This window comes from Elgaria multicarinata, chromosome 2 (genome assembly GCF_023053635.1).
Source record: "Elgaria multicarinata webbii isolate HBS135686 ecotype San Diego chromosome 2, rElgMul1.1.pri, whole genome shotgun sequence".
Taxonomy (NCBI): Eukaryota; Metazoa; Chordata; class Lepidosauria; order Squamata; family Anguidae; genus Elgaria; species Elgaria multicarinata.
The window spans coordinates 98,696,473-98,712,037 of record NC_086172.1 but is presented as its reverse complement, the minus strand read 5'-3'; the positions used below and the strand labels follow the sequence as shown (position 1 = coordinate 98,712,037).

At 40.4% G+C, this 15,565-nt stretch overlaps 1 protein-coding gene across 3 annotated transcripts in view; it reads right to left on the bottom strand.

Annotated features, from left to right (window-relative positions):
- Nucleotides 1–13,076, bottom strand: part of USP47 (ubiquitin specific peptidase 47) — a 67,286-nt gene extending 54,210 nt beyond the window's left edge. The window contains exons 1-2 of one of the 3 annotated variants that reach the window (XM_063117287.1): nucleotides 12,864–13,076; nucleotides 1,081–1,140 (exon numbers count right to left, since the gene is read on the bottom strand). In XM_063117287.1, coding sequence (XP_062973357.1) covers nucleotides 1,081–1,140; nucleotides 12,864–12,902 — 99 coding nt within the window. In that variant the 5' untranslated portion in view covers nucleotides 12,903–13,076. The remainder of the gene's footprint in view (nucleotides 1–1,080; nucleotides 1,141–12,863) is intronic. The other 2 variants (XM_063117286.1, XM_063117288.1) reach the window with 2 other exon arrangements.
- Nucleotides 13,077–15,565: the final 2,489 nt, after the last annotated feature.

Sequence of the window (15,565 nt, the reverse complement as noted above, 5' to 3'; positions counted from 1 at the left end):
ATTTTAAATTTTGTATACTCGTTTTAATCTTAATTTTAGAATTTCTGTAAACTGCCCAGAGAGCCCTGGCTATGGGAGCGGTATATAAGTGCAATAAATAAATAAATAAATAAATAAATTTAAAATGAAATTAAATAATAGGCACAGGCCCCATTTTTCTATGTGGTTGTTCAGAACTGTGGGAGCCTGCTTCTAAATGCAGAGTAAGTACACATCTCCAGAAGCTGTTGCTGGTCCCAGAAGCAAGGAGTCCTCAATCCTGACCTTGCATCATGGTGTCCCACATTATGCATTGTAATGCTCATAATTAAAGAGGTTAGACCATTATCTAGAAAAGGGCATTCCTGTTTCCTTGGAATATATGGCTGTGGTCAAACAATAGTTCATCAAATTATAATATTTAAACAATCATCCAATCTTATGACCAGTGTCACTTCAACATTTAAAAGATTACTTCCTTTGAAAGACATCACACCATCCCATATTATGCATATGCAAATGTTAGTGTCTAAAAACATGCAGGGGAAGCTACACACTAGTAAGCCAACACAGATGTTTCACTCTTGAAAAGATTAATCTCAGCAAACAACATTTTGAGGAAATATTTTATTGGTAGGAAAAATACATTCAGCAGAAAAACAAACATGTATGTATTCACTATCTACCAATGATTCACATGGACACAGAAATGGCAGTGTGAGCAACAGATACAAAGACACTGCTTTGGGGTGCAAATTAGGTGCAAAACTCATAAGGCCCATCCACTGACTACTTTATACTTAAGAATTTTTGGTTAAGTGGAATCTAGCTTTATATAAAAACATTAGGCAAATTATCTTATTTTAGAACTCCCAAAATCATGCTTTTAACTCATGCCGATACTACATGAAAAACAACAAAGCTTACTATTTTATAGAATAAAGACATCCAAAGCTGCTTCCATTGTTAGAACTACAGTTAAGAATAACACTCAAAATATGTTCACAAGGCATGTCACTCAATCATGCACATGTCAACAAATGCTAGTCTCATGCTGTTACAACCACTGAGCCATTTTTAAAATTCACTTCTACTAACTACCTGTGAAAATTTCTTCTTCATTTCATCAAAGACACTTTGTCTGCATCTCCAAAGCATATCCTAAGATATATAAACACAAAATAGCAAAGTTATACTACCTCAAAGTGGGGAACTATTTTCAAAGTATTCAACAAAATCTACACAGCTTTTAAAGTGAATTACGTAAGCCAAAATTTTAAAACCATCTATTTTACAGTCTTAAAATTTTCAATGAACCTAATGCAAAGGGGTACTGGATCCATTACAGATCCAAGCACAAGCAATCTTCTCCCTCACGAGTTACATGAAAGTGTGGAGGGGGAAAGCAAAATATCGCTCAAGTGTTCTTCTTAAAATGTCATGTAACTTTCAGCAACCTATACATTTTCATTCCAAATGGGAAAATACTGCAGAAATACTGCAAAACCTTACGGAGCTAGAATAATATACGTATTATATTTAAATATGGCAACTCACTATACATTTCAATACCCAATAGTTCATTAAGTAGCATTTATGTGAATTCCAAGACATTTGGAACTATCTAAAGAGTCAGAACACTTCAGAAATTTCATGTTCTTGCTGTCAAATTAAAACAGCAGGCCAATTTGTCATTAAAAAATGCCAAAATCTTAAATTCAAAGATATTCCAAATCTTCTCTTGGCCTGCCACAGCAACAAAATATATTTCACAGACAACACAGAACCCTGCACTTCCATATTTTAGAACACAGATTCACTAGAACCACCTACTTATGCTGCGCATATCTGATATTACCTTCCCAGACATCCACTTAACATTCTATTGGGGCATCCCATACCAAAAATCAAACACATTTCCCATGATTTTAACCCAAATTTATAGAAATTGCGTCTTGAAATGCACATTTCTGGCATTCTTATTACTGTAACTGTAATATATACAATTTTATGATGCATGCAATTTAAATGATTTGATTTGTATTATTTAATGCATAATACAGAATTCCGTGCACGCTATGGGTGAAATCCAATATCCAAAAGCAAAAAGCAAGCTTGAGCAATGGATCTTTTCCTTCCCCTCCACCCCACTGCATCTCCTCCAAAAAGCCTCTCAATAAATTTGGAGGGACCTATTGAACATTCTGAATGGCGTCTTACGGGGCTGCAGTGGGAGGGGAGCATCACCAATATCAGGAACATATTTTTGTTTGGGTACAGGAGGCTGCAAAGGTGGCAGAGGAAAATATGGGATAGATGAATTGCATGAGCTGCCTTCCACTTGTTCAGTGCTGAATTTCAACCTAAGACCCTGGCAATTAACAGTGGCAGGGTATGTCTGAAAGTACAGCACACCTAATGTCAACATATATTTAAAAAAATAACTGATTGGAATATCAAGACAATTTTTCTTGGTGTTGCTAAACACATTCTAAACAACCAAATAAATGCATCTTGAATAATATAGCACAGTGCACACATGCTGATTTGGGAACGGAGGAAGATTTTTGCATTTTCCTGGAACTGTAAAATATCATGGGTGCATAAGAATTTCGTAATGAAATGTGCTGGGTGAACTGATCACTAGAAGATGAACAGACATTACTAAAGTGGAGGATATGAGAGTGATTTAAAGCTCCAGAAGGGCACAGGGGTGGGGGATGATGAATTGTCTTCCCTGTCCACTGCTCCTACCTTACAGTCACTCCCTAAAGTCCTTGCAGGGCTCTGATTCCAGAAGCTCGGCTGGAAGAAAAACATTTCGGCAAAACTAAGATAGTTCAGTACTACCCAAACTTTAGACTTTACATGGAATTATCTCTATCCCTCACTTTAGACATGACTGCCACAGACACGCGTAGTTTGAGTCTTAAAGATGTAAGTGGACACAGTCTTAGTTGTTGGATGGGTCCACATGCCTAGTTATAAATAGTTATAAAATGGTTGTTCCCTGACTTATTTAGGACAGCCAGCTAGGAGACACACACTAAAGAACTGAGCTCCATTTCTTTATTAAAGAGAATTCCCATCACATTGTCATTGCTAGTGATATTCTTCAGCATGGACTTTAAGGTAAGCACTCAAGAGATGACAAAGTATTACTTCCTCTTTTCATAGGTGCCTGTCTCTTAATGGAATACAGCAAAGAAAGAAAACCTCAACATGTTAGTGAGCATAAAGCAATATGCCCCCACAACTCTGTTAACACTGAAAGGCACTCATCTATCACACACACACACACACACACACACACACACACACACACACGCATATATATACACACACACACACACACACACACACACACACACAAACACACACCACCACCACCACCACCAAGGAACACCTCTACTTCCTTCATCCCAGTAGCCCAGGACTGGAACGATTCCTTATTTCTAAAAATTGATGAATTCACATATACACTCACACAGAAACTCGTTTTTTAAAATGAAACATTTAATTGTTTAAAATATTTGATCTAATCACCAAGGCCCCCAAAAGGAGCATTTCCAAATCAGAATTAGTCTCTCTTTTTTTAAAAGTAAGTATCAGATTTTTAGATTCTAGCCCTGCACACAACTGGGGTGGGGGGTGGGGAGAGAAAAACAACAGGTGCAGAAATGTCAACCTCCACTCGTCAACAAGCAGCATACCAGCAACATCATCTGTATGAAAATCTATCTATTCCCTAGAAGATGCAATCAGAAGGAAGAAGGCGCAGAGCAAGACCTTTCTTTTTAAAACAGCATCTTACCAGAACATGTCAAAAGGAGCTTCTGATACTTGCATGCTGTCAGTTGCCATGTGAGAACAGTAACATAAAAAAAGAAATTTAAGAACATCACTGAAGACATGCAAGCTTCTGCATCCACAGTTGAGCTTGGTTGGAAGGCCTTATTTATTTATTTATTTATTTATTTGCATTTCTATACCACCCCAAAGCTGAAGCTTTCTAACCAGTTTACAAAGCTTAAAAAACATTAAAATACAGTATACACCGTTTAAAAATCCATTTACATAAAACACACAAACAAATTGTATACGCAGAGAAAACTTTGAGCAATCAACCATAACTAAAAGACAGATCCACTGCTGATAAAGAACTTGCCATATATTGCTAAATGCCTGTGAAAAGAAGTACCGTATTTCTTCGATTGTAAGACGCCATCGATTGTAAGACGCACACTAATTTCAGTACCACCAACAGAAAAAAAAACCCTAAGACACACCCGCGATTCTAATACACACCCCGTTTTTAGAGATGTTTATATGGGAAAAAAAGTGTGTCTTAGAATCAAAGAAATAGGGTAGTTCTTACCCTGGCACCAAAAAGATAGCAATGTTGGCAGCATTAGGCAGGTATTGTCAGGGAGATCATTCTATAGTTGGGGGGGGCGCCACTGAAAAGGCCCTTTCCCTTGTTTCCGCTTTCTGAGCCTCCCTTGGAGGAGGCACCCGGAGGCATAGCTCAGTTGCTGAGCACAGAGTACAGGTAGGTTCATGTCAGGAGAGGTGCTCTGTCAGATATTGCAGTCCCAAGCCATGTAGAAATTTATAGGTTAAAACCATCGCAGTCGGTCTTATATGTGTGAACCTTTTAGTTCCTATTATCAGTCTGTCTTATGTCAATTCTGTCTCTGTGGCCTTGTTCAGACAACACGCTAAGCCATGATGGTTAAGCATTTTGAGATAAACATAACGGCATAGCATGTTGTGTGACGGATGTTTTTCGTAACCATTGTGGCTACACATCAATGGTTTAACCATGCTCACTAAACACATGCTGCAGAAGGGTTAGCTGTGCTAAACATGGCTTAGTGTGTAGAATATAAGGTCCCTATGATTAAACAAGCACTGCCATAGAGCTCAGCGGCATGAGCAGCTGAAAAAGCTGATGATGCTCCTGCCACTGCATGAGATCGCCATGGTTGAAATCTGCCTAACAACATATGATTCAACAGCTGAGAGCCAGCCTCCTCATAAAAACTTGGGAAGAACCATGCTGGATCAGAACATGGGTCCATCTACTCCAGCACTCTGCTCACACAGCGGCCAATTAGCTGTCAACCAGGGACCCACAAGCACGACATGGTGCAACAACACTCTCCCACCCATACTCCCTAGCAACTGGTGTATATAGGTTTACTGCCTCTGATATTGCTCCTAGCAGTCCATCCCTGCCCGCAGCACACAATTTGAGAAACGTCCCAAAATTAAAGCTGTTTTTGAGGCAATGGAAGTGGGAAAGAAGTGCAAGAGAACAAGGGCATAGATGTGGTCCAAGGCTGAGATGGGAGCAACGTTGCCTGTAATCTTGTATACTTGGACCCTTTATAGAAGCCATTTATGTAAAATACATTTTACGGGTGGGGTGGGGGTGGAATTCCATAAAAGGCCTTTTGAGCAAAATGGTGGCTTGTTACGAGGATGGGCGGCCTTGCAGAGCTTGCCAGGTGCTCGCCAAGCCATACAGAGTCTCACACGACAAGGAGTGGCCGGGTGGAAGCAGCTTGGCGAATGCCTGGTAAAACCAGGCAAGGGTGAGTCCACCCATCCCTCTTACACTCTTTGGCAGCCCCGTGGCCCAGGGAATCTTCAGCACCATCAGGTATGAAAAACTTTTCCCATGGTCCTCCAAGCAGTTGCAGAAGAGTGGCTACTCCCACACCTGCAGCAGTGCAAGTAGAAGCTACATGTGTTAAGATGGATGGTTAGGATGGAGATTCATTAAGCAGAGTGGTTAGACAGGGTAGAGGGTGATTAGGGTAACCATACTGTGGGCCATGTTTCTGTGACCATGTGGTGGGAGCACACAGCATAACCACCATGCACTATGGTTAGCCTATCCACCCTTCCCCAAGTCACATCAGAACAGGGCCTGTAAGAAATTCAGGGTGAACAATAGGTAAAATGGACCTGTCTTAAGAAGAAACTATTCTCTGCAATTCAATCAACTGTTGCTTTTACCTTGAGAAAGAGCCATCACCTCCTAGATAAGAGGGAGTAAAGCAGGGATGGGCAACTTGTGGCCTCATATGTTACAACTCTCATGATCCCTTACCACTGGCAATGCTGGCTAGGGATGATGGGAGTTGTAGGCCAAAACATCTGGAGGACTACATGTTTCCCACCCCTGGAGGAAAGTTCCCTGGAGATAGGAATTTTGGAAATGGCACATTACATACTAAAGATGAACCATTATCAAATACCCACCCAACACCTAGTGACTGAAGGGCTTATCAACTGATACCGTGTTATGTAATTGCAGATAATGAAACTAAGGTTACTCAACCCCCGCCCCTTCACATATGTATTGTGTGAAGGCACATCACAGCATGTAGCATCTGTTAGTCTGCTATCCTTATATTAGGCATGGCTTCTCTATTCTGGCCAGAAAGTTTTGTAACTGGTCAGAGCAGTCAACAAGCTTCCCAGTCACTTGAAACAGTTGTATGTTCTGTGAGCTATGCAGTATCCAGCTTCTATGTATGCCCAGGCTTTGCTAAAGCTTGGTTGCCTGCACAGGTTCAGAAATGAAGATGGGAGTATTACAGCAAGAAAGCACTTATGTATATCGTGCCCCAAGTTTTAAAAATGTCTACTTATAAATAACTGTTCTACTGGGACATATCCTAGAATATCCAGTCAAAGAACCTGTGAAGCATGATCATGACAACTGTAATGCGAAATTTTTAGACATGAAGTAAGCTAGTTAAAAACACATAATCATGTCAACTTTCACATTCTAGGGATGGAGTTCACAGCAGCCTATCTTGACAATAATCATTCACTTAAGATGCAGTTCAGCAGCCATGACTAAAGGTAAACCCATAGACTGCTACTCGACTCAATTTTGATGAGTCATTTCACTTTCAGACTCTAGTTTTCTGTCTGTGCAAACTATCAGCTATTATTGTGTCCTGTGCACACTGTATATATTTTATTCAGCTAATGTTAGCACACCAACTATGCCCGTTCCTGGAGATGTCAAATATGGCCATAGTGGCAAATGCCATAGTTAAGTCCTGTTTGAACTACTACGATAACCAAGTATTCAAAAACTTCATCTGGTCCAGAAAGCTCTGGCCAGACTGTTGATGCTCATAGGGACCATGTGACACTCTTGTTACAACAGCTCCACTGGCTACAAGTCCATTATCGAGCACAATTCCAAGTGCTGGTAATTACCTGTAAAGTCCTACATGACTTGGAACAAGGCTATTTGAGACCTCATTCTCCCATATGAGCCTATAGGTTTTAGAATCTTCAGGAGAGGTCCTCCTTTGTCCTATTATCAGAGGTACATTTGGTAGAAAACGAGAGATGGCCTTCTTGGTATCTACTCCTAGGCTCTGGAACTCCCTGCCAAGGCAGGCCAGGCTAGCTTCATCTTGCTTTTGGTGTATAACCTGATTTGCTCTTTAATGTGGTGGGTGCTATTATTTCTTTCTCACTGAGGCATTTTGTTTGCACTCTATTGGATGAGCTTTAATGCTTTAATTATAACTCTTATTGTATGTATATTTATTGTTAGATGCTATTTTTAGTGGGAATGTAAGATATAAATTTAATAAATAAAGGATCATATATCAACAGTTAGAGAACATACTTTGCATACAGATGGTTCCGGGTTTATTTCCTGGAGTGTCATATAGCAAGGCTGAAAAAGACATCTATTTGCCTGAAATCATGGAGAAATGATACTGCCAGGTAGAGCACAGTATACTTTTATTTATTTATTTTTATTTATTTAAGGATTTTTATGCCGCCATTCATCCAAAAAAGGCTCTCACGGCGGCTTACAAAAGTATTTCTTGACAGTCCCTGCCCACAGGCTTACAATCTAAAAGACATGACACAAAAGGAAAGGGGATTGGGAGGGAGGAGGTGGGTTGGGTGGGCCAATTAGCTTTATTCAGTAGAAGGCAGCTTCATTTAACCATATTGCCTTCATAGACCCATGCATCACATCAGCCATCCTCCAATTTTCTTACTCCTGCACTTTGCAGGGCCTACAACTTTAGTCCCAGTTTCTTAATAATTTCTCGTTCAATGATTGATATATCACAGACATCTAACGTTTTTCATCCTGACTTTCCAGTCCAATGTTCTTTTCTTATAAGGAATATTTTCTTCAATTATTTGATACCCCCTTGGGTATTATTTGTTTTGCAGAAAGCCAGTATATAAATAAAGTAAAATACATAATTTAAGGCCAACCAAAATCTGCTAAAACTACTTTTAAAGGTTAATGAGTTTAATTATAGCATAAATTTGGGGACAATTTATTTATTACATTTCTATACTGCCCCATAGCCAAAGCTCACTGGGTGGTTTACAAAAGATTAAAACATTAAACATTGAAAAATGATATACAAAATTTAAAAACATAAAAGCAGACAACATACAAAGACAACATCCTTTTAAAAACAACTTTGAACTGTCGCAATAGTTCTATAACTATTCTAGATTACTCTTCTATCGCAATCCCTTTTGATAAAAACAAAATAGACAACAAGGATCCTAGTTATTTGCCTTCATCGACATTTCCTTTATTGACATGGGTAAGTAGGGGATTCCCCAAAAATCCCCCCCCCCCGCCAGTAAGCGAAAGATCTGCCTGGGAGAAGAGAAAAGTCTTGACCTGCCGCTGAAAAGTTAACAATGTTGGCCCCAGGTGGGCCTCGTCGGGGAGATCATTCCACAATTGGGGGGCCACCACTGAGAAGGCCCTCTCCCTTGTTGCCATCCTCCAATCTTCCCTTGGAGTAGGCACCTGAAGGAGGACCTTAGATGTTGAACATAGTGTACGGGTAGGTTCATGTCGGGAAAGGTGTTCTGTTAGTTATTGTGGACCCAAGCCATGGCAGGCTTTATAGGTTAAAACCAACACCTTGAATCGGACACGGAAACATACAGGCAGCCAATGCAAGTGGGCCAGAGTCAGACTTGTATGTTTATGCACCACAGGTATTCTTAAGTATTAAAAATTCTCTGCTTTCATTTTTATACATTCATATTATCCAGTCCTCAGTGATTTACTGAAAAGTTCCACAGTGGGTTTATTCTTACATTTTGAGCGCTTAGACTCAAATACAGCTGTCTTTGCAGAAAATCTAATTTTCCAATCAAGGAAAATCTAATTTTCCAATCAAGATAACTCTACTAACAAGAATGTCTTTCTGTATTTTGTTTTTCATAATTCCTGTTCTAATCAGCCTTACACTACAGCACTGCCCAAGTCATATCAATTGAAACGATCATTCACCATGCTGTTCTGGTGCCTCAGAATTCGTTAAAGATTAAAAGTCAATAATTTGTTTTACTTCACCGTGTGGAGCAGTAGCTGTTCAAAGTTTAACATACGCACTCTGAACTATTGCTCAGGGATTAATTGGAAATAAATTATTAAGTAATAACATTAGTTGTTAGAAGCTGCTTTGAATTGCTTTCAGCAAGGTTGACAATCTGATACCAACCAGTACGTAAGTGAGAAGAAAGCTCTTTCTGTAAGTAGTATTTGTATTAAGAGAAAATTAAGCCTTCATAGCAAAAGTGTTTTAGCATTATCCACTAAATAAACCTTCCCCAACCTAGCACCCTCCATATGTTTTGGACTACAACTTCCATGGGCCGCATGTTGCCAACCCCTTGATGTACCCTAAAGAGGAAAATCTTTCCAATGTTCTAGTAAAAAGTAATAGAGTAATAATAAAAGTGGGAAAGAAAATGCTATAATAAATTGTATGTTCTAGTCTGTTTATGTCCAATACATACTATAAAATGACAGATTATAATACAAAGCAAAGCAGTGAAAAACACTGTATGCTATGTATAGATGTAGGTAGGTGATTTCTTGAAAATACACGAGTTGACAAAACAGAATTACCTTCCTGTCTCCCCAGAATCCCTTTATATATCTAAAAATGCAAGAGCATTGGAATCCTGCATAGCTCAAGCTGTTAAAAATAAGCTTCTCGGTGCATTTTAGTTCTGGAGCAATGAAGATCACAGCCAGACCCTGCCATTAATCATTCCACTCTGCAATAGTTATTTACAATTACTGCCAAAAGCCTTCTGCTATTAGCCCCTTTTGCTTCTTGACCATCATGTGACACTGCACTATTATTGTCATCTTTGGTATTCAGGAGGTATTTATATATGCCATATATACTCATACATATCACCTTACGTGAAACTGAAAAATTATACATGATTAATGAAGGCCTTCACCTTTGTAGGCAGAACAACCTGTTATTTAAAAAATAGAGGTACTTCCAAAAAAAGAAGACCAATTATCTTGTTTGTCCCATCTTCTCTGTATCATTAGCACACTTACCTCATTGTTAGTTAGAATTGAAGAAAAGCACAATACAATCAACTGGAGATGGAAAACATGCATCAAGAAACAGAATAGTTTGTACTGAACATTACAGAGAGAGGTGAGAACAAGGAGCACAACACTGTTTTCAGAAACAGCTGCATCTTTATGCGTGTGATCTTTCTATAAAGTTTTTAAGTTTGCACTGATGTAACCAAAGAGGTCTGGACAGGCACATTATTTTGAATGTTTTACTGAATGAGTTTAGGGTCAGGATTCCAGTTAGCAACATACTGAAATTATCGGCTGTACCACCTTCCTGTAATTACAATCCCATTACTTAAAGGTCTCTCTCTCTCTCTCTCTCTCATTAGCCACTATTCGAATTATTGCAGTGACCCAGTAGAAATAAAGCTGAGAAAACTTAGCCTCAAAGAGGGCCTTAAGAGGTTCTTATAATCCCAGGGTCATTTCTCATGTTCTATTAAGCTGCAAGATTACTCTTATAGATCAATCCAACATCTAAAGCTAACATAAGAGTTTTGCAAACTTGTGTGAATGCCACTCACCTCCAAATAATTTATCAGATTAGTATACCTACATCTTTCTTTAACAGTATAATAGATTACATATTCCAATGTTACACCTAAAGACACATCAACTTGTGGGAGTGTTCCTGGAACCTAAATAATAGTGTAAATCAGCCTGCACAAAATAAGAAGAAACCCTTTCTTTCCTCCCCCACATTTAAAATATCATAGAACACTCCTCTCTCATTTCTTCATTCCTAAATTTTACAAAGAAAAATCTGATAGGCTCTTTTTGTCTTCACGAACTTTAACACAATCCTTGCTAATAGATATACCATCTCATTTCAGACTACAAACACCAGAAAAATGCCTTATATTTGCAAGCCTGTGTCAACAGTTCTATTTTCTTTTCTTTAAATATGAGCTAAACCCACCAGTTTTCAGTCCAGGAGAACGCTTATCAGGGGTTGCTCAATGCAATGATCAGTCATGGCGGATGAACCTCCCATGAAAAACAGGTTTTCCACTACTGCTTATCTTCCCCTATCATGCACAGTGGGAAGGGGGAGGGAATAAGTAGTATTAGATGTACTCTAATGTGAACTCCCAGTGATACCCATTAGGACTGGCCACTTACTCCCACATGAACTGAGAGTGTGCCATAGAACAGGGGTGAGAAGGTAAACTGCAGCTACTGGTGGATCCTGGATAATCTGCCATACATCAGCAAGGATCTACTCCCAATTGTTTAACAACAGGAACAAAATTACCTCTCTCCATCCTAAATTATACTGCTGAAATGAAGAAAACATTAAGGGAATAACTAGGACTACATTTTTATGTGGAAAGATGGCGAGTTGTTTATCTCTAGTGCTAAAAACAACACACCAAATTCTTGGCCTCACAAGTTTTTATTCTAAGGATGCAATCCTATGCATGTTTATACACACAGAAAAAGGCTTAAGGCACAGGATTACACCCTAAGCGCATGTCTAACTAAGGTTGTTGTATCTTCGGGTTCTTGTAAAAAACAAAAGTAAATTCCACAAGCCCAAAGCCTGCCACTCCTTCTATAGAAAATACACCAGAATCCTCAGTATGTATAGGGCCTCCATGGCAGACAAATCCATGCAGAAAAGGTTTCTTCAATGTAGGCCAACTTGACTACTACCAACCTGTGTAAACCACTATCTTGTCCAACTCACAAAACCCAGCTCTTAACCTACTCAGACAGACAACTGCTCTTCCTTCAGCATCACTCGAACTTTTATGTACACCTGTCACACAAGTCTTACCAATACTGCAAACTATCATGGCTACCTCTATTCCCAAGAACACACATTATCGCAATAGTTCTGTAACTATTCCAGATGACTCTTCTATTGCAATCCCATTCGATAAAAACAAAATAGACAACAAGGAACCTAGTTAATTGCCTTCATCGACGTTTCCTTTATTGACTTGGGTAAGTAGGGAATTCCCCAAAGATCCCCCCCCCCCCCCAGAAAGGGAAGGATCTGCTTTGGACGTTCCTTCGCCCCAGGCTTCCCATGACACCTGAACAGTCCTGCGTGCTGCCTCTTGGCGTCCAGCGAGATATTTTCCCCATGCCTCCTGCAAGGCCCTAAGCAGCCAGGCCCCTTCAAATACGCCAAGAGCTCTCACACGCCCTCGCTCCCACCGGATCCAAACGCATGAACGCCAGCCAGGCGTTAACGCGAGACCCGACCAATTCCCAGGCCGTCAGGCCACTCCGCTCTGTGCCCAAGGAAAGCCCCCCTCACCCGCTTATCCCACTCAGCGCCCCGGGCACGGCTTTTCTACCCGAGCCAGGCCTTCAATACGCGCGCACGACGGCTTCGTCCTGGTCGTCGCCGGCGTATCCAGCGGGGCAGCCGTCGCTGGCTTTCCCTCTTGACCGCTCAATGCGCGGCCTGCCCGCTCCCTCGCTGCGTGCGCGAAACAACGCTCACCTCTTTGGGGACCAGCTGGTTCTCCTCGCTGGGCACCATGGCCAGTGGCGCAGCCAGCCTGGGGCCCGCGGCAGGCTGAGGCGGGGAGTCTTCGTCAGCAAGAGGAGCCGCCAGAGGAGGAAGACACCAGACAGGGGGGTCGCGGCAGGCTCATCGTCATTATTTCCTTCTCCTTCTTCCTCCTCTCTTTCCCGTCCTCCTTTCTCTATCTGTCGCTCTCTCTCTCCCCGTTGACTCGCCCCCACCCTTCCACTCAGCGAGGGCAGCGACGCCTCAGCTCCCTCCCTCCCTCCCTCCGCCAGCGCCAATCAATGGCAAAATGGCCGACGACAGGTTTCTCGCGAGACGCAGGCAGCCGGGCTGGAGTCGTTTCTCAAGGCGCCTCCGGTTCTACCTTTCCCCTTCCCCTTGCCGCCGCGCTCGCTCGCTGTGGAGAGTCACCGGCCGTGGCTTTGGTCTAGCAACGGTGGCCGACGCTCTAGGCTGTCCGCTCCACTCCGCTGCTTTCTGTCATAGGCGCGCAACGTGTGGAGCTCTCTGAGGTTGAAAAACGGGGACAACTTGTACTTGTTCCTAATAAAACAAATATGACATCCGCCCTCTCAAACTAGGTCGATTTTTTTTAAAAAATAAAAAATTGAATGTGTATGTTTTGCTTCTAGGTCCTTCCCCCACTGTTTAAACTGATATACACCAATCCTATGCCTACTTACTCAGAAGTCCTATTGAATTCACAAGAACTTTCTTCTAGTATGCATAGGACTGAGTTACGTTTCATTAAACCCAATGGGACATGCTGACAGATCCTATGCATATTTGTTCAATAATAAGTCCTAAGAATTCAGTGGGGGCTTATTAGTTTACAGGCTGAAGGCTCAGTCACAACTACCTTTAGCTGAATTCACTGTAACTTCCACACATAGGATTTAACTCTACATGTGTATTATAAAATTACTTATTAATATCTTCCCTCCTTTTAATCCAAAACAATCCTCCTTCTTTACAAGGGAGTCTTTAAATATACAGTTTTAAATGTCAGCTTTTACTGCACACATTTCTGAAGTGTCCCTTTAAAACTTTTTAATATATTACTAGAGTTTATGTTTACATTTTAATGTTTGCACTAAGATTATTCTGTGGCTGCCATGCAGAGAACTTTTACCGAGCAAAGCAGAAATGTATTTCTTCCTTCCATGGAACTCAAGGTGGTATCCATGAGGTGTCAGGAAGTCTCCCATCAAGGACCTGACAAGAAAGAAAGAAAGAAAGAAATTATAATTTTATCTACTAATTTATTTCATGGGGAAATGAACATCACTCTTTCAAAAGAACTTATAAAAGTAAAATGTGAGGGAATAACTGGCAGAGAGAGAGAGAGAGAGAGATGCAAGGCACATTTCATTTCATTCTCCTTTACAATTAAAGGCTATTTACCCATCACACTTTCATCTGTGGGTAGATAACATGACTGATTCCCATTGATTGTGTTCATATATTTCAAAATTGACTGGTTTGTCTACTAAATACTGATCTTATTTTGCTCTTTCACCATTTCAAGCTGAAATAGCAATGCAAACAATGCAAGAATGATTCAAAAGATCTTGTTTTTTGTTTTGTTTGCAGAAGATAATGATTTGCTTCTGCATGAAAACAACATTTATATAGGACATTGCATTCTTTCAGTAATAACCTCTTAAACTATTTCATCCGTTGCTCAGCATTAAAACACTGCTAGCACTCATCCACAAAAGAGGTACATTTCCCAGAGTAAATGAGGGCTCCTGCAAGACTGAGCTTTACCAGGCATTCTGTGCCAAGAAGACAAGTCAATAATTGATTCCAAGTAATGCACCCAGCAAGCTGTAACATTCTTTCCTTGCAGCTGAATGACGCACAGCAAAGTGTGAAATTCCTTCCTACCTTTCATAAACATCAAAGAAGGCCCCTCTACCTGAGTCTTACAACAGAAAGCTCAACCAATTAGTGAAGGGAAGGGTGAATATAATCCCACAGACAAGGGGATATACAACTGCACAAATAAAACGAAGCATTTTTTGATCCATATAGCTGATTCCCACCCCCCTTTTACAGGCAGTGTTGTTGAAGCCAAATTCCCCAGTAATCCTGTAGTAAGAATTAAGTCCAGTGGCCTAGAAACTGTACAACAAGCAGCGAATAGCAAAGATGCTGCTAGTGATATTGGGACACCCTCCCCCCAAATATTACTTGTTTACTGAAGACATGAGAAAATCAACTGGTAAAAGACTTCGGAATGTATTATTAAAATAGTGAAGATGGGTGAAGGAACATCCAGTTATTTCAATGCAAGGAAAAATAAGAGAATAGTTATAAGGTTTTCTTTTTTGGTAAGCAGTTTGAAAAATCATTCTGAGAAGTGGGATATAAATGTATTACATAAATAAATAATTTTGCTGAAATTGATTGTGTTCTTAGGTTTAGGGCCTCGCTATCTAAACAACTGCCTGTCTTGTTATATACCAGTCTGGTTATTATGATCTGTAGGAGAAATCCTCCTGAGGGTACTGTTACCCACAGAGGTTTGTTTGTTGGGCAGGTGGGAAAGCACTTTGCTCTGTGGAATGCACTCCATCAAGAATTATTATTGCCAAGACTAAAGGAGAATTTTTTATAAGATGATGTATAGATGGCATATATCTCCTTCAAAGTTAGTGAAAAAAGGA